At 52.7% G+C, this 25,153-nt stretch overlaps 1 protein-coding gene across 2 annotated transcripts; it reads right to left on the minus strand.

Moving 5' to 3' along the window:
• Nucleotides 1–9,919: 9,919 nt before the first annotated feature.
• Map1s (microtubule-associated protein 1S) lies at nt 9,920–20,116 on the minus strand. 2 transcript variants are annotated; one of them, XM_087587734.1, is made up of 7 exons: nt 19,959–20,108; nt 16,467–16,571; nt 15,552–15,634; nt 14,803–15,299; nt 12,556–14,641; nt 10,823–11,046; nt 9,920–10,312 (listed from the first exon to the last, which is right to left on the minus strand). In XM_087587734.1, the coding sequence occupies exons 4-7, from the start codon at nt 14,926–14,928 to the stop codon at nt 10,157–10,159; spliced, it is 2,592 nt and encodes an 863-aa protein (XP_087443860.1). In that variant the 5' UTR covers nt 14,929–15,299; nt 15,552–15,634; nt 16,467–16,571; nt 19,959–20,108; the 3' UTR covers nt 9,920–10,156.
• Between the last annotated feature and the right edge of the window lie 5,037 nt (nt 20,117–25,153).

Raw genomic sequence — 25,153 nt, forward strand, 5'->3', positions numbered from 1 at the left:
AAAGGCTAGAGGACTGGAGAGATGGCTAGAGGTTAAGAGCACTGACTGTTCTTTCAGAGGCCCTGAGTTCAATTCCCAGCAACCACATGGTGGCTCACAACCATCTGTAATGGGATCTGATGCCCTCTTCTGGTGTCTGAAGACAGCTACAGTGTACTCATATACGTAAAATTTTTAAAAAAGAAGAAAAAAAAGGCTAGAGCCAGTGATTGGGCAGTGAAAAGGAAAGGTGGGGCTGAAAGTTTTAGAGAGAAAGGAGGAGAGGAAGACAGAAGAGTTGGAGGTGTAAGGAAAATGGAGCAGAAGCACATGGCTGAGAGAAACCACAAGTTCTAAGGGATCTCCTAGCTGGGGAATAGAGTAGTGCAGTGGTAGATCATGCACGCAGCCTGCATTCACTGTAATCAAGTTGTGTTTTCCTTGCATGAACCTACTTGGCTGGAGATTTCCTGCAATCTGTTACCCCTCCAGAACACCCCCATCCTACTCACCCTCTGTCCCCTCGTCTTTGCATCCATGAGGGTGCTCCTCCACCGTCCCACAATTCCTGCTTCACTGCTCTAGCATCCCCCTATGTTGGGGCATCAAGCCTCCACAGGACCAAGGGCCTCCCCTTCCATTGATGTCAGGTAAGGCCATCCTCTGCTACATACATATGTGGAGCCATGGATCCCTCTGTGTGCTCTCTGGTTGGTGGTTTAGTTGGAGTTCTGGGTGGTCCAGTTAGTTGATATTGTTGTTCTTCCTATGAGGTTGCAATCCCTTCAGCTCCTTCAGTCCTTCCCCTAGCTCCTCCATTGAGGTCCCGGGGCACAGTCTGATGGTTGGCTGTATCTGCATCTGTATTGGTCAGGTGCTGGCAGAGTCTCTCAGGGAACAGCCATGCCAAGCTCCTGTTGGCACTTGTCTTTAAACCCCAGTACTCAGGAGGCAGAGGCTGGTGGATCTCTGTTAGTCAGAGGCCAGCCTGGTCTACATAGTGAGTTCTGGGACAGCCTGGGATACACAAAGAAATCCTGTCTCAAAAACAAAACTAAACAAACAAAAACAAACAAGCCTCTGTGTGTGTGTGTGTGTGTGTGTGTGTGTGTGTGTGTGTGTGTGTGTGTGCATGTGCATACATGCAGGTAACTCTGGAGGCCAGAACTAGGAACTGAACTCTGATTCTCTGCAAAAGCAGCAGGTGTAAAAAGAGAAAAGTAAAATCGTACAGGTCATTCTACTGGTTTACAACATTGAACCAGCTGATGTGATTGTGCTGTGACATTGGCTCCATGAACGCTGCAGGGGACATGTATGACCAGGTCCATTCCGGTGTCTGCTCAGGATGCCGACTTCACATGCAGATGGGAAGGGTGTTCCCAGCCTCGCCCACATTCTACCTCTGTTCAGTCTGTGTCTTCAGTCAGGCTAGTGCACCTGATAGGTGACCAACCCATACAATTCCAGAATGCTGTGAGGGGTTAAGACAAAAGAAGACAGCTTCCTTGTGTTTTTATTTGTAAGTAAAACTACTTTACATATGATGGCCCAGAGGGCTAGGGCGCATCAGAGAATATCTGTAAGTCCCCTCAACAGAGCCTCAGCATATGAAACCAGATCGGCTGGTTCCAATGACAGATGTAACAAGAGGGCTCATGTGTTTTCCAGGGTTCTTGTGTATGGCTAAGGGCATATCGAGACAAGGTGGGACCCTGAATGAGTCCTGTCTTAACTCCAGTGCACCAATTTGGTTCCATTAGACCACACTGGATTGAAGATAAGAGGTACAAAAAGGCTGCTTCCTCCTCCCCCCTCCCTTCCTCTTCTCCATCCTCTCCCTCTTCCTCTTTCTCCTCTTCCTCCTCCTCTTCCTTCTCTTCCTCTTCTTCTTCCTCTCCTTCCTTCTCCTCTTCCTCCTCCTATTCTTTCTCTTCTTCTCCTAGCCTCTCTTTTTCCTCCTCTTCTTCCTCTTTTTTTTTTTTCTTTTGCAGCTGTAGACTTGACTTAGAAATTAAGAGTACGTAATGTTCTTTCAGAGAACTGGAGTTGAGTTCCCAGCACCATGTCATGGGAATGTAACTGCCTGGGATCCGTGCCTGTTCTGGCCACAAATAAGATAAATATATTTTAAAACATCTTTAGACAGGGTCTTACTATGTAGGTCTGGCTGGTCTGGAACTCAGTATGTAGACCTGATAGCTTTGGTGATGCTAAATTCACAGAGACTTTTCTGCCTCCACCTCTGCCTCCCAAGTGCCAGGACTAAAGACATGTGCCACCACACACAGCATAGAAAATACAGCTTCCCTTAGTGCAAAAAGCTAGAATTTTTCCCCTAAAAATTAATTCCTAGAGTGAAGATAGTTGGAAAAGTGGCAAGCTCTGTTATATTTGTCTTATGGTTTGACACGACACAGTAAGTGTCCCCATCATTCCTCCCTCCCCCTTTTTCTCTCCTCCCTCCCTCCTTCTCTCTTCCCTCCCTCCCCCTTTTCTCTCCTCCCTCTCTCCCTCCCATCTCTTTTTTCCCCTTCCCTTCCTCCCTCCCTCCCTTCCAGACAGGGTAGCTCAAACTGTCATCAAACTCACCATGTAGCTCATGTGTTCACACAGCCTGGTGACCCTCTGTCCCAGCCAGGGAAGCATCCCTGACACAATCCTGTCTCTACACAAATGCCAGAGTCACTATCAGGACCTGGTCCCTATTCCAACCCTTGGTTCCTAATAGGGGACAAGGTACAGGGGTGCAGGGCACAGACTGTCTCAGTGTAGTAGCATCAGGCTGGATCACCAGTCTTGTATGTGCATCCTGAGTTAGGCTGGGCTCTGTGGCATTGATGCAAGTCACTTGAGACGCTCACTAGTGGGTGGCCCTGGGGGGGTTCAGGACGGACACCATATCCTGAGTAGCCTGTCCTGCTGGGCCTCTAAGGGAGATTGTAGTCCCACCAGCTCCTGTTGCACAGGCTACTGGCAGGAGGTGGGAGTTCATGCTGCCTTCTCTGAGGTTCTACAGAGTCCCTAGGGTGAAAAAAGCACCTTGTCCAGGAAGAGCATTCATTGTCCTCTTGAAGAGTTGACCTCCTTCATGCAGCTCTTTGCAGCTGTCTCTTCTATTCCCAGGACCCTTCCACCCAGAGAGACCAGCCCATGAGTGAAGCACACACTGGTGAGGGACAGCTGATTTGTCCCTAAGGAAGGCCACCAATTCTGTCATTCCTGAGCCTCATCTGAGGCCTGCTTGCCTTCTATTAGTGTGGGAGAGTTTGGTCAGGGCCTTCTGGCCTTGGAAGTCTCAGGTGGACAAGGGAAGACTTTCCTTGCTGCCTTAGCCCTCCCTGGAACAGATTTCCCTGCCCTGACACCCTTCCCAGCCTTGCCCCACTATCCTCCTATGCTGCCCAGGTGAGATCCCCCAGTTTCCATTGTACACAATTCTTAACAGTCACACCATGGCCAGTGTGGCCCTCCATGGTGGTTGCTTTGAAAAGGAATGTTTGACCCAATTCTGGGTCAGAAACTAGGCCTTGTGGCCCAAAGACGTCCAGGAACATCAATCCCCTGCAGGGTATTAAACACACCCAGGCCCAGGAAGCCCATGGTTTCAGGAGGATATGAACCCAGAGACAGCACACCAAATCATTGGAACCGGAAACGTCATAAAAGAGTATTTCCCAGGCTCGAGAAGCTTCGAGCTGCCAGAACCACAGTTCCCACGGCCCCACCCATGATGTCACATCAGTCGGTACAAGGGTCTCTCCCACCTGTCTGGAGGCCCAGTCTTCCATGTGAGACCCTGCTCATCTCTACTTCTTCCAAATCTATGTGAGATATGTCAGGTGTGGAAGGACAAACATCGGACAGCAGTCTCAGCTGACATGTCCAGACCCTAAGTCTGGAGAGACTGCAGAGTGCCCAGGACACAGGGAGGGAGGGGGTTCACTGCTTAAACGTACCAGAGTTCCGTGAGAGACACTGGAGACATTCTGAACTAGACATGCGTGGTGGGTCCTCCAGGACACGCTCCTTCAGAATTGGTGGGCCCGCACACCACAGTGACCGCAGATGTGCCTATGGGCCTGGCTCTCCTTCACTTGACCCACAGTGCTTTGCAGGCTGTAGTATGGGCATTTGTTTGTTTAGGTTTAATAAAGCCTAGATTAGCCTCAAACTTGCTACAAGCTGATTGCCACCTGTTCTTGCTTTCTACACACACACACACACGCACACACATACCACATACACACACACATACATACACATACACACACACATACATACACCCACACATACATACACATACACACACATACATACACACACATACACACACACATACACACAATACACACACAATACATACACACACATACACACACATACACACACACCACACTCACATACATACACACACATACACACACATACCTACACACATACACCCACACATACACACACATACCTACACACACACACACCACACACGCCACACTCACATACATACACACACATACACACACACCACACACACACACATCCACACATCCACATACACACACACCACACACACACATACACACCACACACACACGCACACACACACCACACACACATACACACGCACACACACACACCACACACACACATACACACCACACACACACATACACACCACACTCACACACATACACACACACACACACACACACACAATAATTCAAAGAAGGGAACCCTATCACAGATTTCTACAACTTCTGAGAGTTTTGTCATTTGTTAATGGCCCCAGATCTTTTTTGTTTTAATCTTTAAAAAATATTTGGGGTGAGGGCAGGGGCAGAGAGATAGTGTGGCTCAGTGGTTAAGAGCACTAACTGCTCTTCCAGATGTCCTGAGTTCAAGTCCCAGCAACCACATGGTGGCTCACAACCATCTGTAATGAGATCTGGTGCCCTCTTCTGGTGTGTCTGAAGACAGCTACATTCATGGGAAATAATCTTTTTTAAAATATCGATTATTTACATGTGTATAAGTGTGTGTTTGTCTGTCTCCCCGACTACCAGCCATGGTTTGACTAGGATACTTGATGGGCTAGGGTGATAAACAGGCATCCGCTCTAGCGGTTCCACAGGCAATCATGACCCTCATCTCAGAGATTGCCCTTCTGAGCTAAGGTCCCAGCATGCCCTCCATCCACCTTCCCAGTACCCTGGGGAAGCTGGTTCATCAGATCGTCAGTGATCCCTACAGGCAGGGCCCCGGCACAGCAAACTTCCCCTCTACCTAACCTAACCTAACCTAGCTCAGCTCAGTTGTGTCACAAGGTAAACTGTAAGGGGCCAAAGGCCAGATGCAGGGGCTGGCATGCTAGGTATGAGTGAGGTCTCGAGAATCCAGCTGTAAAGGCCTGGAATGATTACCCCAAGTCATCGGCCATGGAGCAACACCTTCCTTCGTGGAACCTCACTGAGGAAGGTGTTACTGGGGTCCTGACTTTGCCTGCAGACGAGGCTACAGAGTGGAACTGAAGTTTACATGTGTGGTGATTTGAATATGCTTGGCCCAAGGGAAGTACTACTATTAGATGTGGCCTTGTTGGACAATGTGTGTCGCTGTGTGGGCGAGCTTTGAGGGCTCCTGGTGTTCAAGCTCTGCCCAGTGCATAAGAGTCAGTGTCCTCGGGGCTGGGGATTTAGCTCAGTGGTTAGAGCGCTTACCTAGGGAGCACAAGGCCCTGGGTTTGGTCCCCAGCTCCGAAAAAAAGAACCAAAAAAAAAAAAAAAAAAAGTCAGTGTCCTCCTTGGCTCCCTAGGGATCAAGATGGGGAGCTCCTCCAGCCCCATGCCTGCCTGCACGCTGCCATGCTTCCTGCCATGATGATAATGGACTGAACCTCAGAACTGTAAGCCAGCCTCAATTCAATACTTTCCTTTACAAGAGTTGCCTTGGTCATGGTGTCTCTTCACAGCAGTGGAAACCCTAAAACACATGGGCTCATACAGTGAGTGACCAGAACATCTGACCCGAGTATTCTCCAATGTACTGTTTCCTACTTTGCCTTTCCCACAAGCCTAGCGTCATGATCTGTACAGATCGTGGGGACAAGACACCAGTCCCATCCTCTTGGAGTGCTCCCTCTTCTTGAGAAAAGCAGAGTGTGGGAGAGATAGCTTAGCACTTAACACACACATTGCTCTTGCAGTGGGCCTGAGTTTGTTTCCCACATCCCTGTCAGAAAGCTCCAGGGGAAATGACACCCTTTTCTGGACTCCAAGGGCACCTGCACTAATGTGTGTGTGTCCATAAACATGCACACGCATAGACATGAAACAGAAAATCTTCTGCTGTTTACAGAGAGACATTTCTGTGTAGTCCTGTCTGACCTCAAACTCAAGAGATCTGCCTGCCTCAGTTAGCCTCCTGATTGCTGGGATTAAAGGCATGTGGCACCATGTTGGGCAAAGGTATATCTCAGGGGGGCTGGAGAGATGGTTCAGTGGTTAAAAGCACTGACTGCTCTTACAAAGGTCCTGAGTTCAAATCCCAGCAACCATATGGTGGCTCACAACATCTGTAATGGGATCCAATGCCCTCTTCTGGTGTGTCTGAAGACAGCGACAGTGGACTCATGTACATGCATAAGTAAATAAATATTATTAGACAGTTGTGAGCATCCCAAGTCCTCTGGAGAGATGTGGTTAATCCCAAGCCTCTCTTTAGCCCCATTCTTTTTGATTTTGTAATGGGCCTCAGATGGGGCTGACCTGCCCCCAAATAGTCATGAAGAGTGTTGGGTTGTTGTGGGTCACTGGGTCAGTGGTCCTATGGAGTAAAGGTTTAAACTGCAGGCTTCCAGAGATGGTCACACAGCCTCCCAGCCTAGCCTGTGCAGCCAGAAGCCAGGCCTTGGCCTAGGATTGAGAGAACTGGCTGAACCAGACTTTTGTTTTCTTGCCACCCAGGGTCTGGCTGCGACACTACGGCCCTCCATACAAAGCCTGCTGGCCTTGACCAGACCAAACTGCATCTAGACGGCCTGGCCAGTTACTGGCGCTGTGGCCGCTGCTGGCTGCTAGGCAGAGTGAGCACACAGCCTGAGAGGAAGAGAGAGTGAGTCAGGTATGTGGGAGGATGAGGCAGAAGGATGGCTGGTTTGAGGAAAATGCCCACAATATACCAAGTGAATCCGTGACAGCAAAGAAGTCAGGGAGCTGGCGCCTCACCTAACGGCCCAGCCTAAGCCCGAGCACCACAGCAGCACAGTAAAGTGACAAGGATTTTTTGTGAGACAGGTGGCCTTGGATGCTGAGATTCACCTGCCTCCCCACCCCCACTGGGAGTCCACTTAAACTCACAGCACTGGGGAGGCAGAAGCAGGCCAAGGCCAACCTGAGTTTGGGGCCAGTCTGGTCTACAGTGAGTGCCAGGCCAGTCATCTTGTCTAACAACCATAAAAAGCAAAAAGCTGAGTTCAGGACCTGCTCTGGGTCCTGTCTTCTGGGTGTGGTCAGGTCTCGGTTACAAGAGTCACCGGCTTCACACTGGTGGCTTCAAACAGTGGCAACTGTTCCACATGCTTGGTCTTCAGCTGGTGATGTCACATTGAGAAGCTCGAGGAAGTCCCGTTGGACACAGAGCCTTGGAGAAAGGCATCTCTGGCCTCCCTGTCACACTATCATATTTCTGGCCATGAGCTGAGCTGCTCTGCCATGCCCCTCATGGCCTCCTTCCAGCTGTCTCTGGAAAGTATTTATCACTGGTTATTCAGGCGAGCTGGTGGCTCAGTCTAAAGACTGCCCTGTGCGTGCACGTACCCCCCAGAACCCCTATGAGGCTCAGGCCTAACATCACAGCAGATTGGAGGTGGAGGCCAGGGTCTCCATACTGAGTGGACTGGGGGGATCAGGGTGATGGACACCGGTGCACTGCTGGCTCTTCTTGGGGCTCCCTGCCCAGGTCTCACATCCTGTGGTTTCTGTTCCAAGGGTGGATGAGCAGGTTAACCAGTCACAACACCCTGAAGCTGAAGCCCTCTGAGCTCACCTGCCGCAGAACTGGGTGGGCCAAGGGGTTTCACACACTGCGGTAGCCCAGCCTCTAACACAGGCTGCTTCTGAACCATCTTGGCTTGACTGCCAGTCCCACAGACTTCACGCTGACTCAAGTGCCCATAAAAACCTGAGGGCTGAAGACAGGGTTCTGTGGCTAAGGAGCACTTGGAGAGGACCCTGGCTAATTCCCAGCATGACCATGGTGGCTCCTGAGGCTCTGACGCCTTCTCTTCTGGATCTTGTGCACACTACAGGTACGCGGTCTAGGCAAACACTAATGTCTACAAAATAAAGACTAAGAGAATTAGACCTGAGACCACAAGGGTCACTCAGAAGCAAGGTGCAGTGGCACATGCCTGTCACACCAGCTATCAGGACACTAAAGCAGGATTGCCACAAGTTCTCTCCCAGAATGGGCCATTACTACTGCCTCTGCAGACCCAGGGAGATGGCTCAACTGGTAAAGGTGCTTGCAACCAAACCAGAACATCTGAGCTCTGAACCCACAGTGAGGGAAGGAAGCCAGCCCTCCAAGGTATTCTCTGAGCACAACACGTATGCCAAAAAATACAGTGACCCAGACCAAAGAGCCATCCTGTGGCTGAGATGGTGACTCCGGCCTTTCATCGTGGAGGTAGGCTGTGTCCATCTTGGAAGGTTTAAGGTTGCAGGGACTCGAGTCAGGAGAGCAGCTGGTCATAAGGAGGCTCACTCATGTGCTCTCATTACATGTGACTTACCTTACAGAACAGACTTGTGGGAGCAGAGCCTTGCTCTTAGACCCCAGATGATCTGTGCCACCAGCTCTGTCCCCTATCCAGCACCCACCCACAGCCTGCAATAGAAGCTACCTGGCTGGTGATGGGCGCACAGCCCATAGCTGCTTCACAATGGCCTGGTGAGGAGCTGGGACACCCATCAAGGCTCTATGGAGTTGGTGCCCATCTCACTGCCTGGGACAGCACAGGTACAAAGCCATGACCCTAAGTGTTCCAGCAAGCTCCAAGGTTGGTCCCACCCCAGTGTCTTAGTTAGGTTACCATTGCTGCCATGAAGCACCATGACCAACATCGCATTGGAGAGGAAAGGGTTTATTCGGCTCACACTTCCACATCATTGTTCATCACCGGAGTCAGGACAGGAACTCATAGGGCAGGAACCCGAGGCAGGCACCGATACAGAGGCCGTGGAGGGTTCTGCTTACTGGCTTGTTCCCCATGGCTTGCTCAGACTGCTTTCTTAAAGAACTCAGGACCACCAGCCCAGGGATGTCCCCACCCACCATGGGCTGCCCCTCCCCCAATGATCACTAAGAAAATGTCCTGGGTTGAAGAGATAGATGGCTCAGCGGTTAGGAGCACTGACTGCTCTTCCAGAGGTCTGAGTTCAATTCCCAGCAACCACATGGTGGCTCACAACCATCTGTGATGGATCCGATGCCCTCTTCTGGTGTGTCTGAAGACAGTGACAGTGTATTCATATACATAAATAAAATCTTTTTTTAAAAAAGAAAGAAAACAAAAATGTCCTCCAAGCCTGTCTACAGTCTAATCCTATGGAGGGATTTTCTCACTGTCGGGTGACGTTGGCTTGTATTGAGTGGACATAAAACTACCGAGCACACCCTAGCCTTCGTCCTTATGAAATCTTCCCCGTGTGGTGGCTAGAGTCACTGGGGAAAGGAACCATCAGTAAGAAAATGTCTCCACCTGATTGGCCTGGGTAAAAAAGCAGGATGACTGGGTGGGGAGGAGGCCAGCAAGCAGTGCCCGCCATGGCCTCCACATCAGCTGTTGCCTGCCCTCCTGCCCTAAACAAACCCTTCCCGTAAGTTCTTTATGGCCACAGTGTTTATACAGCAGTAGAAACCTAAGACAGTAAGACCAAAGTCTCAGCCATCTGGTTTATTTTTTGTGGTTTTGAAACAAGGATTCACTATGTAGCCCAGGCTAGCCTGGACTCCGCATAGATCCTTCTGCCTCTCCAACCTGAGTTCTAGGACAGAAGGCATGGAGAGCCGTGCTTGGCACGTGATGGGGCGCGGACAAGAGATAAAGCGGTGTGGCTCTCGCCCTGGGTGCGTCACACACAGAACTGTTGCTCCCGGGCCGCCCTGCAGTGTGGGGCTAGAACTCCACCTTGCAGGCAGGGAAGGCCTCGTCCTGCATGGACACCAGGCTGCCGCTGCCCAGCACCCTGATGCCCAGTGCCTGGTGCTGCTCATGCGTCTCCTCATACCACCTGTGCATCACTGCAGAGTCGAAGGTGGGGATCAGTGTGACCTGGGAAGACAGCGGGCAGAAGGTGACCTTTCCTCTCCCCTCTTGATGACCCAACTCCCCTGCAGCACCAACACTTTTGTCACCAGGTGCTACACACAGCCCCGGCTGGCCCACCACTCCCCACACACTGGAGTCTACCCCATGCCACTGTGGTTGAGCCATACTGTCCCCTGGCCTCGCTAAGGCTCTCTAGACCCCTGCTGCAGCCCCAATGAGCTGGGGCAGCCCTGGCATGGGGCCTTGTGTTCCTACGGTTCCTGAAGCAGATGCAGCACACACAGGACTGACTGCCATCTGCTCAGCCTGCAATGTGCCTCTCAACCAGAGGCCCTCCGCCTCCAGGCCCCGGCCACACACAGCTTTGGTGACACTCCTCAGCTGCATGAACACCACCTGTCCCCCAGAACTGTCTGCAGGACAAGGGCCCCTAGGGCCCATGCCTCGCGCGTCCTTAGGCTGAGCAGAAACACCTCTTGGAAGCGAGACCTCAGAGTCCTGTGGTCCACCCACCTGCAGGTCAAGGTCCCACTGCCTCTTGCCAGCCAGCAATGCATCCAGCACGCCACGCAGGCCCTCTTCCTGGCGCTGGCCTTGCCCACTGATGACATAGCAGAGTGCACGCACACGCAGGAAGAAGTTCTGGTCCAGGTGGCCAGCACCGCCACCAGGCAGGTAGGCCAGGTCCAGGTACACAGGGGAGCCAGCAGCAAGCGGTGCAGGGCGGCTACTGGGTCCTGTGGGGGATGTACAGGTTGCTGGTGACATCATGCAGATACAAGGCACCTCTGTGGGAGGTGGCTATTACCTCCCGCTGGCAAGGACACCCCAGATCCCTGCACCCTATATTCACTGGGGCTTTGCCTGTGTGGCTGAAGCTCAGGGGCCCAGTGCAGGCCACACCTCCTGGGCCATGGGGCTGGGTGCCCAGGGAGAAAGCTCAGCCCGCAGCCCGATGTGCACAACTGAGGCTGCTCACAAACTAGCCATGTGGTAGGGAGAAACAAAAGCTTTGTCCCCACTCCCAGGTGACAGGGAGCCAGGACAACAGACCCTCACCCCCACCCCCACAGCAGCCTGGGTGCCATGAGGGACAAGGTAACTGCAGAGAACTGCCACAGTGAAGCCAATGGCGGCTCTGCTCAGGACAGAGCAGACCAAAGTCATGGCCCCCCCGGCAAGGCCCTTCTGAACCTGGGCCTCTCTGGGTGTGTGTGAGGCCTGAGAAGCTGCAAACATCATCATCTCTGCCTGGATCTGACATAAACAGAGCTGGTGCCGCGGTTGGCTGTGCACTGTCCTCAGAGGTGTGGGCCTGTGTCCAGCAAGGTCACTAGGAGCCACTCTGGGTAGACAGAGCTATCAAGTCTCTCCCATCGGTGCGGTGCCATCTCCAACTAGGCCCACGACCGACCTGCAGCAGTGCTTATGGCCAGAGCCCTGCTGGGGACGGCCCAGAGACAGTACTCAGTGCTGCCAGGGGACAGTGGACACGCCCTGCCTTCAGAATAGGCGGGGGTCCAGAAGGCATCGCCCTTGGACCTCACATGCAAAGTCAAGCCCAGGCACTCACCTGTTAAATCAGTATCAGAGGGAGGCAAGGGGATCATTTCTGGTTCTAGACCAGCCTGGACTGCAGTGCAAACCCGCTGTCTGCCCCTGAGACAGGGTCTCTCTCTCCCGGCTGCCCTCAAACTCCTAAGACCTAGCTGCCTCTGCCTCCCAAGTGCCAAGGTGAAAGGCTGCACCACTATGCCAAGACCTGCCCAAAACATTGAAAAGAGTTCAGCCTAACCGCAGCTCAAACCCTCAGCCTCCGCAGGCAGAAGGACTCGGCATGCAGCCATCTCAAAGCACAAGACCACAAGATACGGACAGCTTATGCAGGTGATAGGTAGAGAGGGCAGGACAGACCACATACCCTGTCAGCAACACCCAACCCCTGACAGGCCATGTGGGGACCAAGACAAGAGGTGTCTGAAATACCATCATGTTCAACTAGATGAGAGGCAGGAAAGCCCAGAATCTAGTGGAACTTCCTAGAAAGCAAACGTAGCCAGACCCAGACCGGAAGGCCTCTCTGAAGGCGCTAAAGCTGGTGCACGAGGATTAAAGGGACTCACCAGGGGTTGGGGATTTAGCTCAGTGGTAGAGCTCTTGCCTAGCAAGGGCAAGGCCCTGGGTTCAGTCCCCAGCTCCAACAAAAAAAAAAAAAAAAAAGGAAAAAAAAAAAACGGGGGACTCACCAGAGGAGTTCCTTGTGGCAGAGGCCATCTTGGGGACTGTCTTAGGGACCGAGGGCTTCCTGGTGAGGGGCACTCGGCCTGGTTTGTCTGCAGGCTCGCTGCGGGCACTGAGTGGCCGGCTCCGGTCCCCCACTGGACCCTTTGTCTTGGCAGCTACAGTTGCAGCTCTGGGGGCTGCAGACGCAGAGCTTGGCCTTGCAGGGGCCTTGCGGCCACGGCTGGAATTGGCTGTGCTGAGAGGCTGCCGTGCACGAGGTGGTAGCGCCTCAGGGTCCACCATGCAGATTCCTGGTGCGTCCGGCAGTGGTGGTGGCACACGAGGTGTAGGCAGCGGATCCCTGGCCGCGCTCTCACTGCCTGCATCGTCATCAGAATCCGCCACAGGCACGGGATCAGAGTCAGACAATGTGGGCAGTGACTCGCTCACAGACGTGGGTGGAGTCTCGGGTGGCCGCTCCTGTGACCGAGCACTGCTGTCTGAGCTGCCTGGGGATGCAGGAGGGGGTGGCTTGCGGTGTGAAAACTCACAGGGTGACACAAGGCACAGGTCTACATCATGAGGAGATGTGGAGCGGCGTGCGAGGCGCAGGGGCAGGCTAAGCCCTGCATCACCTGCTGGCAGTACTTGCTCGAAGGACACGGAGAGCGACTCGTCCACCTCAGTTGAGTGGGGTGAGCCCAGCTCCGCGGGAAGAGAGGGTGTGGTCAGCGTGGGCGTTGTGGCTGACGGGGATGCGTCTGGGGCAGGTTCTGGGCGCAGCGGGCTGAGTGATAGGCGCTCAGGGCTATTGCCGGGTGCTGTAGGTGGTGGGGACTGAGCTGGGGACAAGGTCGGGGATGGGGCAGGTGGCCGCTCCGACTCCACGATGTTCTCTGCTTCTCCAGGGAACTCGGGCGCAGGGGCTGCAGGTGGCGCTGCTGGAACTGGGGCACGAGGCCCATTCTGTGACACTCGAGGCTTTGTGGTGACAACACCAGGCCCGGAGCGGCGCACGTCTCGGACTGTAGACCGAGTGGGCCCAGGTTTTGTGTCCTTCTTCTGGTCACGAGTGGCCAGGGCAGGTTCCCTTCGCACTGCACTCCTGCTGGTGGCACCAACAGTGCCACGGACTGGCTCCTTGCGTGTACTGTCCCTCGAGGCCAGACTGTCTTGGCTGTTGGCCCTTGAGGGCACTTCCAGGTCTTGCGTGGTGACTACTGGCCTACGTAGGCACGGCAGGTGCTGCAGGCGCTGTAGCCCATCCAGCAGGCGCGCTGGTGGTGTGCGGCCAGGAAACAGCACTCGGACCACCTTGTCACCAGGCGCTGCTGGCTGCCACACGAGCAGAGCACAGGCAGGTGCTGCAGGGTCCCCAGGAGGAGGATGCAGCACAAAGAGCTCAAGGCGGCCTACGCCTAGCTTCTCGAAAAGGACTGTGGGGCACGAGGGCTGTGGGCCGCGCTGCAGCGGCAGAGGGACGATGCCCAGGCTGCGTAGCAGGCTCCGCGCACACACTGCCTCGTCCTCGCCCCCACGTAACCGCGACCCAGCCTCACGAGCATTCAGGAACACCACGCCCAGTGCAGGTGACAGCAGCCTACGCAGCCGCTCCTCATGCTGTCCCTGCGGTCCTGCGGCTGCCTCTCGCTCTGCCAGTTTGCGGCGCAGCAGGCTGTTGAGGCCAGGCAGGCTGTCAGCACCCGCGTGGGTCACAAGCACGGCGTCCACGCGATCCAGGTGGCGCACCAGCTTCCAGAAGCTCGACTTGGGGTTGGAGCCGCCGTTCACCAGCACTGTAAAGCCGTTGACAGCGAAGAAGGCAGCGTCTCCCAGGCCACCCGGGAACACATAGCAACAGGGTCGTGCCAGGCGCAGAAAGCCACCTGTAGCCGGGGGTTCCAACAACTCGAAGGGCGATGGTGGCTCCAGCGACTCAGCCACATACTCCAGGAAGGCACGGAGGCCCTCTGAGGATGGCAGCCGTGCAGGCGGGTTTAGTCGCAACCGCAGCCCAGGTGCAGGTCCCAGCAGCGCCCAGTCCCCAAAGGTTGGACAGGACACTGTGAGGGCCGGGGCTGCTGGTGCCGAGGCCAGTGCATCCTGAACCTGTGGGGCAAGCACAGGACCACCTGGACCTGAGGACTCAACACCACTTCCCCTAATCCCCACCAGCCCCACTGGTCACCCCCGGCCCACCAGGTCTCTGGTGGAGTTGCCCTCCTGGCCATGGCCCCATTCTGTGCACCATCCCCACTCACTGCGCTCACCTCTTTGTCCCCCAGCACCTGCAGGAAGTGGTGGGCCGAGAACCCCCCAGTCTGCAGCAGTAGCTCCCCAGTCTCCTCCAGGCAGGGCCCTGCCAGGACCAGCAGTTTGTGAGGGGCGGGGTCCATCAGGAGGTTCCGGAGCTGTGGGTGAGGTGGGTGGCCCTGTGAGCAGCATTGAGCCAGGTCCCTGCTCTGAACTCATTATCAGAGGCAACTGAGAGGCTGAAGGGAAGCAGAACCAGCCAGGTGTGCCCACCACAGCCCTCCCCTTCCCTGAGGCCAGCTGACATCCTAGCAGGGCTCCTCCAACATGAGAGTCCTGTGGAGACCCACCTAACCCTTTCTCTTCTTTCTTTAGGCAAGGTTCCTCTACAAAAACACAGGCTAGCCTTTACCTCCTATTCCTGCTTCTGCCTCCTCCTGCTGGGACAGGCCTGTGACAACATTCCCAGATCAACTTGTGGTGAGCAGCAGGAAGTCCCAGAGCTGTCTTATGACTGGAAGGAAGGTACAGACTGACCAAAGCCAAGACTTCTAGCCACCTAGGGCAGCCCTTGCCTGCATCAGGTGGAGGCCAGCCAGGACACAGCAATACTCGGTTCCTACTGCCTCCAGCTAGACACAGGACATTCCATGACTCTAGGCTCCAGCCTTGTGGCCCCACCTCTCCCAGAGGAAGTAGGTACAGAAGCATCAAGCACACATGCTGGGTCAGGAGTGAGGACAGCATAGGGCCCAGGTCCTCCTACCTCATCACACAGGGACTTGTCTGAGGGATTCAGCAGGACCAGTGTCTCCAGGGTCTCTCCACGGTGGTGCAGGCTCCGCTGCCCTATGGGATGACAGGGACAGGCCTTGGCTCAGGCTGCCTCATGCCAAATCCTGTCACCAGGGAACCCCCAGATACTCAAGCTACAGGACCCACACAGGGTGCCACAGCACCCGGTATAGCTGAGAGCAAACATGAGAGAACATGGAAGCCCATGGGTGCCCTGGGCCTCAAACACAGACAACAGAGACAATCTGCTAGAGGTGCTAGGCTACTCACCAGCACAAGCACAGCTTAGCAACTAGGCCAGGAGGCACTGGGAGGCTCCACATAGCGGACAGAGCTGCTTCAGTCCCTCCCCTGCAAACTGCTGCTAGGACTCTAGCAGACCAGGCCAGGGAACATGAGACTACCCAGAAGGGGCTTTTTCATAGGGGCTGTGGCACACTATAGGTCACTTCCAACCTTTTCTCCATTGGATCAGAGATCAGGAAGCCACTGTGACCCAAAGGGACACTTCCTTCCCTTCCTGCAGCTGTACGTGGTGACTCAACCCACTGGGCAAGGGCCAAGCTACAAGCAATAGCCATAAAGGGGCTGCTCTGGCCACCCCGGTATCCCGAGGAGCTTCCCTTGTACCCCATCTCTATTCCCCTACTGGTTCTCTTCCCCAAGGGCCCCTCCTTAAAGTCACTGCACTATTCTGTAAGTTAGGGACAGAGCACATGACTTGCTTCTAACTGTCCCAAAGCCAAGGCAGCAACCACCAACCAGAAGTACTTCTGTGCAGGCCTTAGCAGTGCCTCACCCTATACCCAGCACACAGCTGTCACTCAGCAGCATGGCATCTGGTGAGTGGCAGGAGAACCAAGGGAGGCAGAGTGGGGCAGGTCACCTTTCACTATGCTGGAGAAGGTGGCGGAATGCCGGGACACAAAGGCCTTGAGCTGCTCATCCAGGCTGCAAACATCGGGGTCTACATCCTCCCACGAGCGAACACCTGCAGGCAGCAGGAGACAAAAGCTGAGCCCCAGTGCCTTCCCTTCTCAGCTCCCCCAGCTTAGATTCAGGGGAGGCAAAGTCAAGGGGCTCAGAGACGCCTTGGCATTTCCAATTCGAGGCCTGGCCAACAAGATGACCAGTCCCTGGCTAGCCTCACATATCTGCTCTATTAGGATCCTAAGTCTTTGGGGGATTTTTCTGTGTGTACATGTATGCATGTGTACTCCTGTGTAGCTATGTGTGTGCATGAACATGTACAACTATGTGAGTACATGTGGAGGCCAAAGGACAACACTCGGTGTCTTCCTCAACTGCTCTGAATCTAACACTCAGGGACAGAGTCCCTCAATGAAATCATCAGGTCATCAACTGGGTGGGCTGGCTCCCAGTAAGCGTCCAGGAGATCCTGTCCCCATCTCTCCTATAGGATTACAGGCACACACTGCCAAGCCAAGCTTTGATGAAAGTCACAGGTTCTCAGCACTCTAACCGCTCAGCTATCTTAGCCACTGGTTTTGGGGTAGCAGTCTCACACTAGCATATGCTGACTTGCACAACAGTCTCCTGCCTTGAACTCCAAAGTACTGAGATCACACCTAGCTCTCTTGGGCTACCCCCACCTGAGAAGCACCCCCTGGCACCTTTCCCCAATGTGCAGGGTCTCCAGCTGTGTGCCCTCCCTTCAGACTCTGTCAGGCATCTTAAGTCAGTGGTTGTCAACCTCTCTAATGCTGTGAGTCTTTAATACAGTTCCTCATATTGTGGTGATCCCAAATCATAAAATTACTTTTTTAAAGCTTTTAATTGTGTGTATGTGCGCTCTCTCTCGCTCTCGCTCTCTCTCTCTCTCTCTCTCTCACACACACACACACACACACACACACACACACACACACACGACTGTGGGCTGTGGGTCCCCTTGGAGGCCAGGGGTACTGAATACCTTAGAGCTGAACTGACTGGTGGTTGTAGCCAAGATGGATTTTAAGTGTTTTAGCCTCTCTTATAGTCTATCACTCACTAGAGGTAGTAGAAAAGAAAGGATTTGGAAGCAGTGGACCTGTTTAGAAAGGTTTTTTGGAGTAACTCTCATCTGTGTTGTCTAGAAATCAGCAGTGTAGGGCTGGAGAGATGGCTCAGTGGTTAAGAGCCCTGACTGCTCTTCCAGAGGTCCTGAGTTCAAATCCCAGCAACCAAATGGTGGCTCACAACCATCTGTAATGAGATCTGATGCCCTCTTCTAGTGTGTCTGAAGACAGCTACAGTATATAAAATTAAAAAAAAAAAAATCTTAAAAAAAAAATCAGCAGTGTAGTTTATAGGTTGGCAGTGGCAGTTTGATCCATTCGTAAATCCTTTATGGACATGTCAGTGGTACAGTTTGGTAGAGTCAGGTTAGCAACAGTGGTGACCTAGTGAGACAGCCATGCCTCAGCCTCAGCTCCAGTCAGCAGGAGGGACCAACAGGAACATCAGAAGTTCTCAGCTGTGCCTTGCAGGGAAGAGAATATCAACGAAGATTCAAGACCCACAGCGTTACACGGCTAGCTGTACCAGCAAGCCAAGTTCTGTCTCTGTCACTCTCTAGAGTCCTATTTATACCCTCCAAACATGTGTCCACTGTGCCTTGCCTCAGCATGTGAATGTAATCAGCCCAAGTCCCCAGAAGTGGCAAGAAACTGTAGGACACCATCAGAAGTTTTGTTTTTTTAATGGAGTCTCAACAAACGTAGCTCAACTACCAAATGTAGGTCAGACCATATATGTGTGTTGTTAGTAAAGAATCTCTTATCGTGTTTCTTTTTATTTTAGAACATCCTCTCTCCTGTGTCTGCTTCAGTCAAATGTTCCTTTACGAGTCTGTTCTCAGCCTTTTACATCTGTGTATTTTAAAATGTTCTTTCACGGGGTTGGGGATTTAGCTCAGTGGTAGAGTGCTTGCCTAGGAAGCGCAAGGCCCTGGGTTCGGTCCCCAGCTCCGAAAAAAAGAACCAAAAAAAAAAAAAAAAAATGTTCTTTCACGGTTGCCCCAGCAAAGCCCCACCCAAATGACCTTCCAAAGAACCTAAAGTTTCCACTTCACTCAGGTTCTCTGGAAAATCAGTACTTGCTCTTAATCACTGTGCCACTTCTCCAATCCCATAAAGTTATTTTCCTTGCTACTTGATAACTGTAACTTTCACGTTTGCCCCATCAAAACGACTTTCCAAAGAACCCTTAAGTTTCCACTTCACTCAGGTTCCCTGGAAAAAGAGTACTTGCTCTTAATCACGGAACCACCTCTTATTATTATTGCTACTTGATAACTGTAACTTTGCTAGTTACAAATTGTAACTATCTGCTCTGCAACCCCTCTCCAAAAGGGTCCTGCATCACAGTTTGAGAACTCCATCTCTAGCCTTCCGACTCCTGGAGTACCAATACCATGGAAGTCATGCTTGCTTTGGGTCCTTTTCCCCAGCCATCACTATTTCTCAGAAGGCAAGGAGACCTTACTTGTCATTCAGCTCAGCACTGCCCGTATGCTGAGTCTAGGTAGACATTTTTCGTTGTTCTGGGAATTCTATTTTTTTGAGACACGGTCTCATGTAGTCCAGGCTGGGTACAACTAATCTATGAAGTTAAGGACAAGCCCTTTATCCTGCGTCCATCTCAGAGGTGCTGAGATGACAAATGAATGCTGAGGATGAAGCCCAGGGTTCAGCACTCCAGGCAACTTCAGTTCTATCAACTCAACCCCAACACTTGTTTTGAAAAGGCTGTCTTGTCCAGGTTGTCCTGGAACTTGCAGTGCTCCTTTGGCTTCAGCTTTGGACTGCAGGGGTGACCGGCACATAGCATCGCACTCACTGCCCTGTGGCAGGCGATGCTGCTGCTGCGCCCGATGCCCCAGTGTGGCAGGTGCGCCTGAGTCAGCTCCCCTCGTGCCAAGCATCCCTAGGGCGGCCGCGCCACCCACGCACCAATTAGCAGCCCGGGAAAGCAGGCCCCCGGGCGCCGAGGGAACGTTCGAGCCTGGTGAAGGGAGGGGCCGTGGGAAGAAGGCCGCACCCCGTCGGAACCCCGAAACTGCAGCGCCCACCCGGCTCGAGGCCGCCTCCCGAACCCTGTACCCCCGGAATCAGACGCCCCATCTGCCGTGTCCCACGCGGATCCCAGCCGGCGGTGCCCCACCCGGATCCAGTAACCTATGTGGTAGTATTTTATCCAGGCGGCCCCTAGGCACGTGCGCACCCGTACGCCCGCCTGGATCGTAGGCCACACTCGGAACGTTGCGTCCGGGGACCCCCGAGCCCCACCCGGACCCCAGCCCGCCGCGCGCCGGAACCCCCAGCCCCGGACGCCCCGCCCCGCCGCCGTCGTCCCAGGTCCCAGTGGGCCCGACCTCGTTCCAACTCCTCCAGGACGTAGGCCAGCAGCCCGGGGCAACCGCACTCGCCGCCCACCACCAGCAACAGCAGGGAGCTGGGCGCCTCCGCAGGCTCCGGCGCCGCCATCACCGCCGCCATCTTCGCACCGCCCGGACGCTCTGAACGCCGGGCCTCCGCTGGCCACGCCCCTTCGAGGAGCTTACCGGAAGCACTGGAGACCCCGGCCGGAAGCGCCCCCTCCTCTCTACCCCTTCTGTCAATGCCCTCTAGGCTTTGGAAGACCATAGAGGGCTGAGCCTGACTCTGTACTAAGATGCCGTTATCCCTCCCAATTTTCATCCATTCATTTTTCATTCATTCATTTATTCGTTCACTCATCTCTCACTCAGCAATATTGTCCCCTGAAAAACTCATTCTATCACAGTGGTTCTACCCAGAACCAGAGTGTGATAGGTACTGCGACCTTCCTAAGGTAGGAATTTAACAGAGACACCTTTAGGATGTGTAGCAGTTTCCTAGGTGTGTGTGGTGGTCCAGGTCCAAGGGAGACAGACATTACAGTATGAGCACTGTTTCTGTCATTTTGGGAGAAAGGACATTTTGGAAGGGTAAAATCACCAAGCCTACTGAGAGAGAGCCCATCTGACATCCAGTCAGTTTATCTCTAGGTGACCCTGGAACTAGTTATCTTCCTGCCTCCACAGCTTCCCACACGCTGGGACAGCAGACAGCTTGGGACTCACTTGGGCTGCACACATATGGCTCCCATCCAGACCTGGAACATTTTCACCCCAAACTTGCATGTTTGTTTGTTTGTTTGTTTTTCAAGACAGGGTCTTTCTGTGTAGCCCTGGCTGTCTCAGAACTTGCTCTGTAGCCAAGGCTGGCTTCAAACTCAACAGAGATCTGCCTGTCTTTGCCTTTTGAGTGCTGGGATTAAAGGTGTGCACCACCACCGCCCAGTCCAATATCACTTCTTTCATGGACATCCATGTTAAGTATTTGAAATGCTGTTCATCCCAAGAAGGACCAGCTGGCTCCCCTCAAGAGTGAGCCTCCTGTCTGGGAAGTAAACAACTAAGACAGGTGCTTTGTCACTCCCAAGGAGGCTGAAGCAGAAGAATCAGTTCACAGTTAGCTTCAGCAACCTAGCAAATATGGGCTACATCAGGTCATATATCAAAAAGAAACAACAATCTAAAAAGACAAAGATTCATACCTTTAGCCTCACCTTTCTAGAGGCAGAGGCAAGAGGACCTCTGTGAGTTCAAGGCCAACACTGGTCTACATAGGGTTACATAGACTGTTTTAAAACAAACGAAAAAAGGGGCTGGGGATTTAGCTCAGTGGTAGAGCGCTTACCTAGGAAGCGCAAGGCCCTGGGTTCGGTCCCCAGCTCCGAAAAAAAAGAACCAAAAAAAAAAAAAAAGAAAAAAAAAAAGAAAAAGGCACATCAGAACTGATGTGAAGCCTCAGGAAGCAGAATCAAGCCTGCTGCTGACTGAAGTTCTATCCGAGACTTGTCCAAGCCAACTTCCTCCTTGATCAGTGTGTGTAGCAACAGCCATGGCCTCAAGCCATGGTCTGAGGTTCCTGGATACTAGTTTCCCTGTCTTTTTGGCTCCAGTATCCTTCCCGAATTCTGACTCCTCCCACTTGGCTGGTCAGCCTGCAAAAGTTGATGGCTTGTGATTTCCTGTTGTTATAACGGAAACAGAACTGGGATTGATCCATCTCTGCCTGTGGCTAATTAAGATCAAGTGCAGGATGGGCTTGGCAGTGTGTGCAACATCCCTGACTCATCACAGAAGGCTGAGGGAGGATGACCTTGGAAAGTCTGAGGCCACCCTGGGCTACAGAGCAAGCCCCAAAACAGTTCAAAGCTAACCTGGAATAGAGAGTGAGTCCCAGGCAAGACTGGGTTAGTCCTTTAAAATCAACACAAGCGGGGTTGGGGATTTAGCTCAGTGGTAGAGCTCTATGGATGCACGAACATGTGTGGGCACTCAAACACTAAGAAATCTTTAAAAAAGAAGAGACAGGCGTGTTGACATGCATCTAATCCCAGCACACTGGAGAGGGGTAGAAGCAGGAAGATCTCTGAATGTGGTGAGCCCTGTCTACATATAAAGTTTTTGGCCAGTCGGGGATGCACAGTGAGATCTTACTACAATATCAGAGCTGGAAACTAGCAGGCTTTTTTTTTGGGGGGGGGTTCTGTTTTGTACAGCGGACACAGTGGAGGCTTGAAAGTTCTTCAGACCAGACCGAACAGCCCATCCCCCATTCTCTGCCCATTCATTTGCTCAGTCTTTTCATGCAGAGTCCCTCGGGATTCGAACCCAGAAGGCCCTGGCTGAAGTTTGAGCTCTCCTGCTGCCTAAGGCTCTAACTGTTCTTTTTTCCCCACCTCTCTCTATATTCCACAGTGGCCTCAAAGTGACAAGTCTCTTGCCTCAGTCTCTCAGCTTAGGGCAGGACAGATGGCACCACTGCATTAGTAGTGAGTGTTGATGTCCTTATGTGGTCTCTGGGCCTGGAAGCTCCACACTACATTTCTGCCATGCGTCAGCTGGGGAAAGATTTGGTTGGGAGTCCCCGCACAGGGAGTACAAGCCTCCTGAGAGATGACTCAATGGTCAACTCCAAAATACTAGACTTGGGTCTCAGGTCACTCCTCACCTCCATCCATACCTAGATCCAGCCAGCTAATGGAGCAGTTGTCTGGTTCAAGGGAGGGGCAGGGGGAAGGAGGAAGTGATGGAGGAAGTTGTGAGCCCTTGGGCAGTCAGACTTTCTATTCTGCAACACTCCCAAGCTGTTTAGCCAGACATCCCTCTCTACCTCTGCAGCCAAGCCTGGGGCTCCACATGACCTAGCCACATCCCAGCCCCTTCCCCTAGTGGGTTCTAGGCTAGCATCCTATCCCTGAGTTGTAGCCGGTCTTTGCAACTTTGTGGGTTCTTTTCCCACCCTCTGTCCCCCAGTTTCACCCCATATCATTACACAGGAGAGAAAGAAGGATAGAGGGGAGAGAGACCACAGCATCTGATTCCTTTCCTTTTGTTTCTTGGAGTAACTAACAAACCGCAACCAAGCCCCTTGAACAACTTACAACCACCTATCCTATACCTATCATTAGCTGGCAAAACCACTCCGCTAGAACATGACATAAATCACTGCCGACTGCTGCAGCCAGTCCAAAGCAGCCCCTATATCCACACAGCTGGGGTCAAAATGAAACACTTGGGCTGGAGAGATGGCTCATCCCTTGAGGGCTCTGACTGCTTTTCCAGAGGTCCTGAGTTCAACTCCCAGCAACCACATGGTGGCTCAAAACCATCCGTAATGAAATCTGATGCTCTCTTCTGGTGTGTCTGAAGATAGCCACGGTGTAGTTATAGATAGTAAATAAGCACATCTTTTAAAGAATGAATACACTTTCTTATATTTCTGTTGTTTTGAAGAAACCAAATTCCAAAATTATCACTGAGTCACGCCCCCAGCCACTCCCTGGATGAGTCTAGGCTGTCGCTCTTCCTCTGAACCATGCCCCCAGCCAGTCGCTAGAGGGTTTTAGGCAGACAAACTAGACTCCCCTGGAACTTACTCTTCGCATCTCCATCTCACAGCCATGGGCTGGCAGATGCGGGACACCAAGCTTAGCCCTGTTGAGCTTTGTGAGCCATTGCCATAGCTCTGACAGCGACCACAGACTTCTCCATTCCTTCTAACAACTCTTCTGCATTCCCCCACGACAACTCCGGAGCGCCCCACATCCCAGACTGAGCTTTTCCAATCCCAAAAGCCACCGTCAGCCTCAGGCAGCCTCTGGTGGCGCCCGCGGGAGCCCGGGCCACGCCCCCTACAGTTTGCACCAATCCTGTGCCTCTCTCTCTAACACGCCAGTCAGAGCCTTTTCTCTCAGGCACCGCCTTCCCACCCTTCACACTAGCTTCCCGGATCGCTTTCCCTCAGAGGGGTCAAGTCCTCTTTGCTCTTCCTCCCCACGCCCCTTTATCTCTACTCCGTCACGCTGTAATGGTTGATTGCTGAGCCCCTCACTCCTGTGGTTCAGATCCAGCTAGTGTTAAGTGCGCCAATTACATGCAAATGGCCAGCAGGGACAGTCAAAAGGACTCGGTTGGTTTGTTTTCGGTTTTGATTTTGGTATTGGGGGTGAGGGGGGATGTGTGTGCTTGTTCAAGACTGAGTATCAACATAGCTGTCCTGAAACTCACTATATTAGAGATCCGCCTGCCTCTGCCTCCTGAGTGCAGGGACTAAAGGTGTGGTTCACCATCGCCCAGTTTTACTTCCTTGTTTTTTGTTTTTAAGATTTATTTATTATATAGAAGTACACTGTAGCTGTCTTCAGACACACCAGAAGAGGGCATCAGATCTCATTACAGATGGTTGTGAGCCACCATGTGGTTGCTGGGATTTGAACTCGGGACCTCTGGTAGAACAGTCAGTGCTCTTAACCGCCGAGCTATCTCTCCAGCTCCTTGTTTTATTTTTTTTTAAAGATTTATTTATTTATTATGTATACAATGTTCTGCCTGCATGTACACCAGCAGGTCAGAAGAAGGCACCAGATCTCATTACAGATGGTTGTGAGCCACCATGTGGTTGCTGGGAATTGAACTCAGGACCTCTGGAAGAGCAGATAAGGCTCTTAACCACTGAGCCATCTCTCCAGCCCCCTATTTTTTAAATCTTAATGTTTGATAATCCATGAGCATTGATTATTTTTTAAGATTTATTTATGGTTTATGTGAGTGCTCTATCTGCAAGTTTGCTTGAATGACAGAAGAGGGCATTAGAGACGGTTGTGAACCCACACCACGTGGTTGATAGGAACTGAACTCAGAATCCCTAGAAAACGCTGAACCATCTCTTCTGACCTCTAGTCAGGAATTTTTTTTTTTTTTTTGGTTCTTTTTTTCAGAGCTGGGGACCGAACCCAGGGCCTTGTGCTTCCTAGGTAAGCGCTCTACCACTGAGCTAAATCCCCAGCCCCAGGAATTTTTTGACATGCGTAAACTTTGTAACACCTCAGAGCTTGAGGAGGCCTTTTCAGAACCTCCATCTAAACTGAGAACATCTGCCAAGGTGTGGCATGCTATTCAAGATGGCCTCTGGGGCTGGAGAGATGGCTCAGCAATTAAGAGCACTGACTGCTCTTCCAGAGGTCCTGAGTTCAATT

This window comes from Rattus norvegicus, chromosome 16 (genome assembly GCF_021556685.1).
Source record: "Rattus norvegicus strain SHRSP/BbbUtx chromosome 16, alternate assembly SHRSP_T2T, whole genome shotgun sequence".
NCBI lineage: Eukaryota > Metazoa > Chordata > Mammalia > Rodentia > Muridae > Rattus > Rattus norvegicus.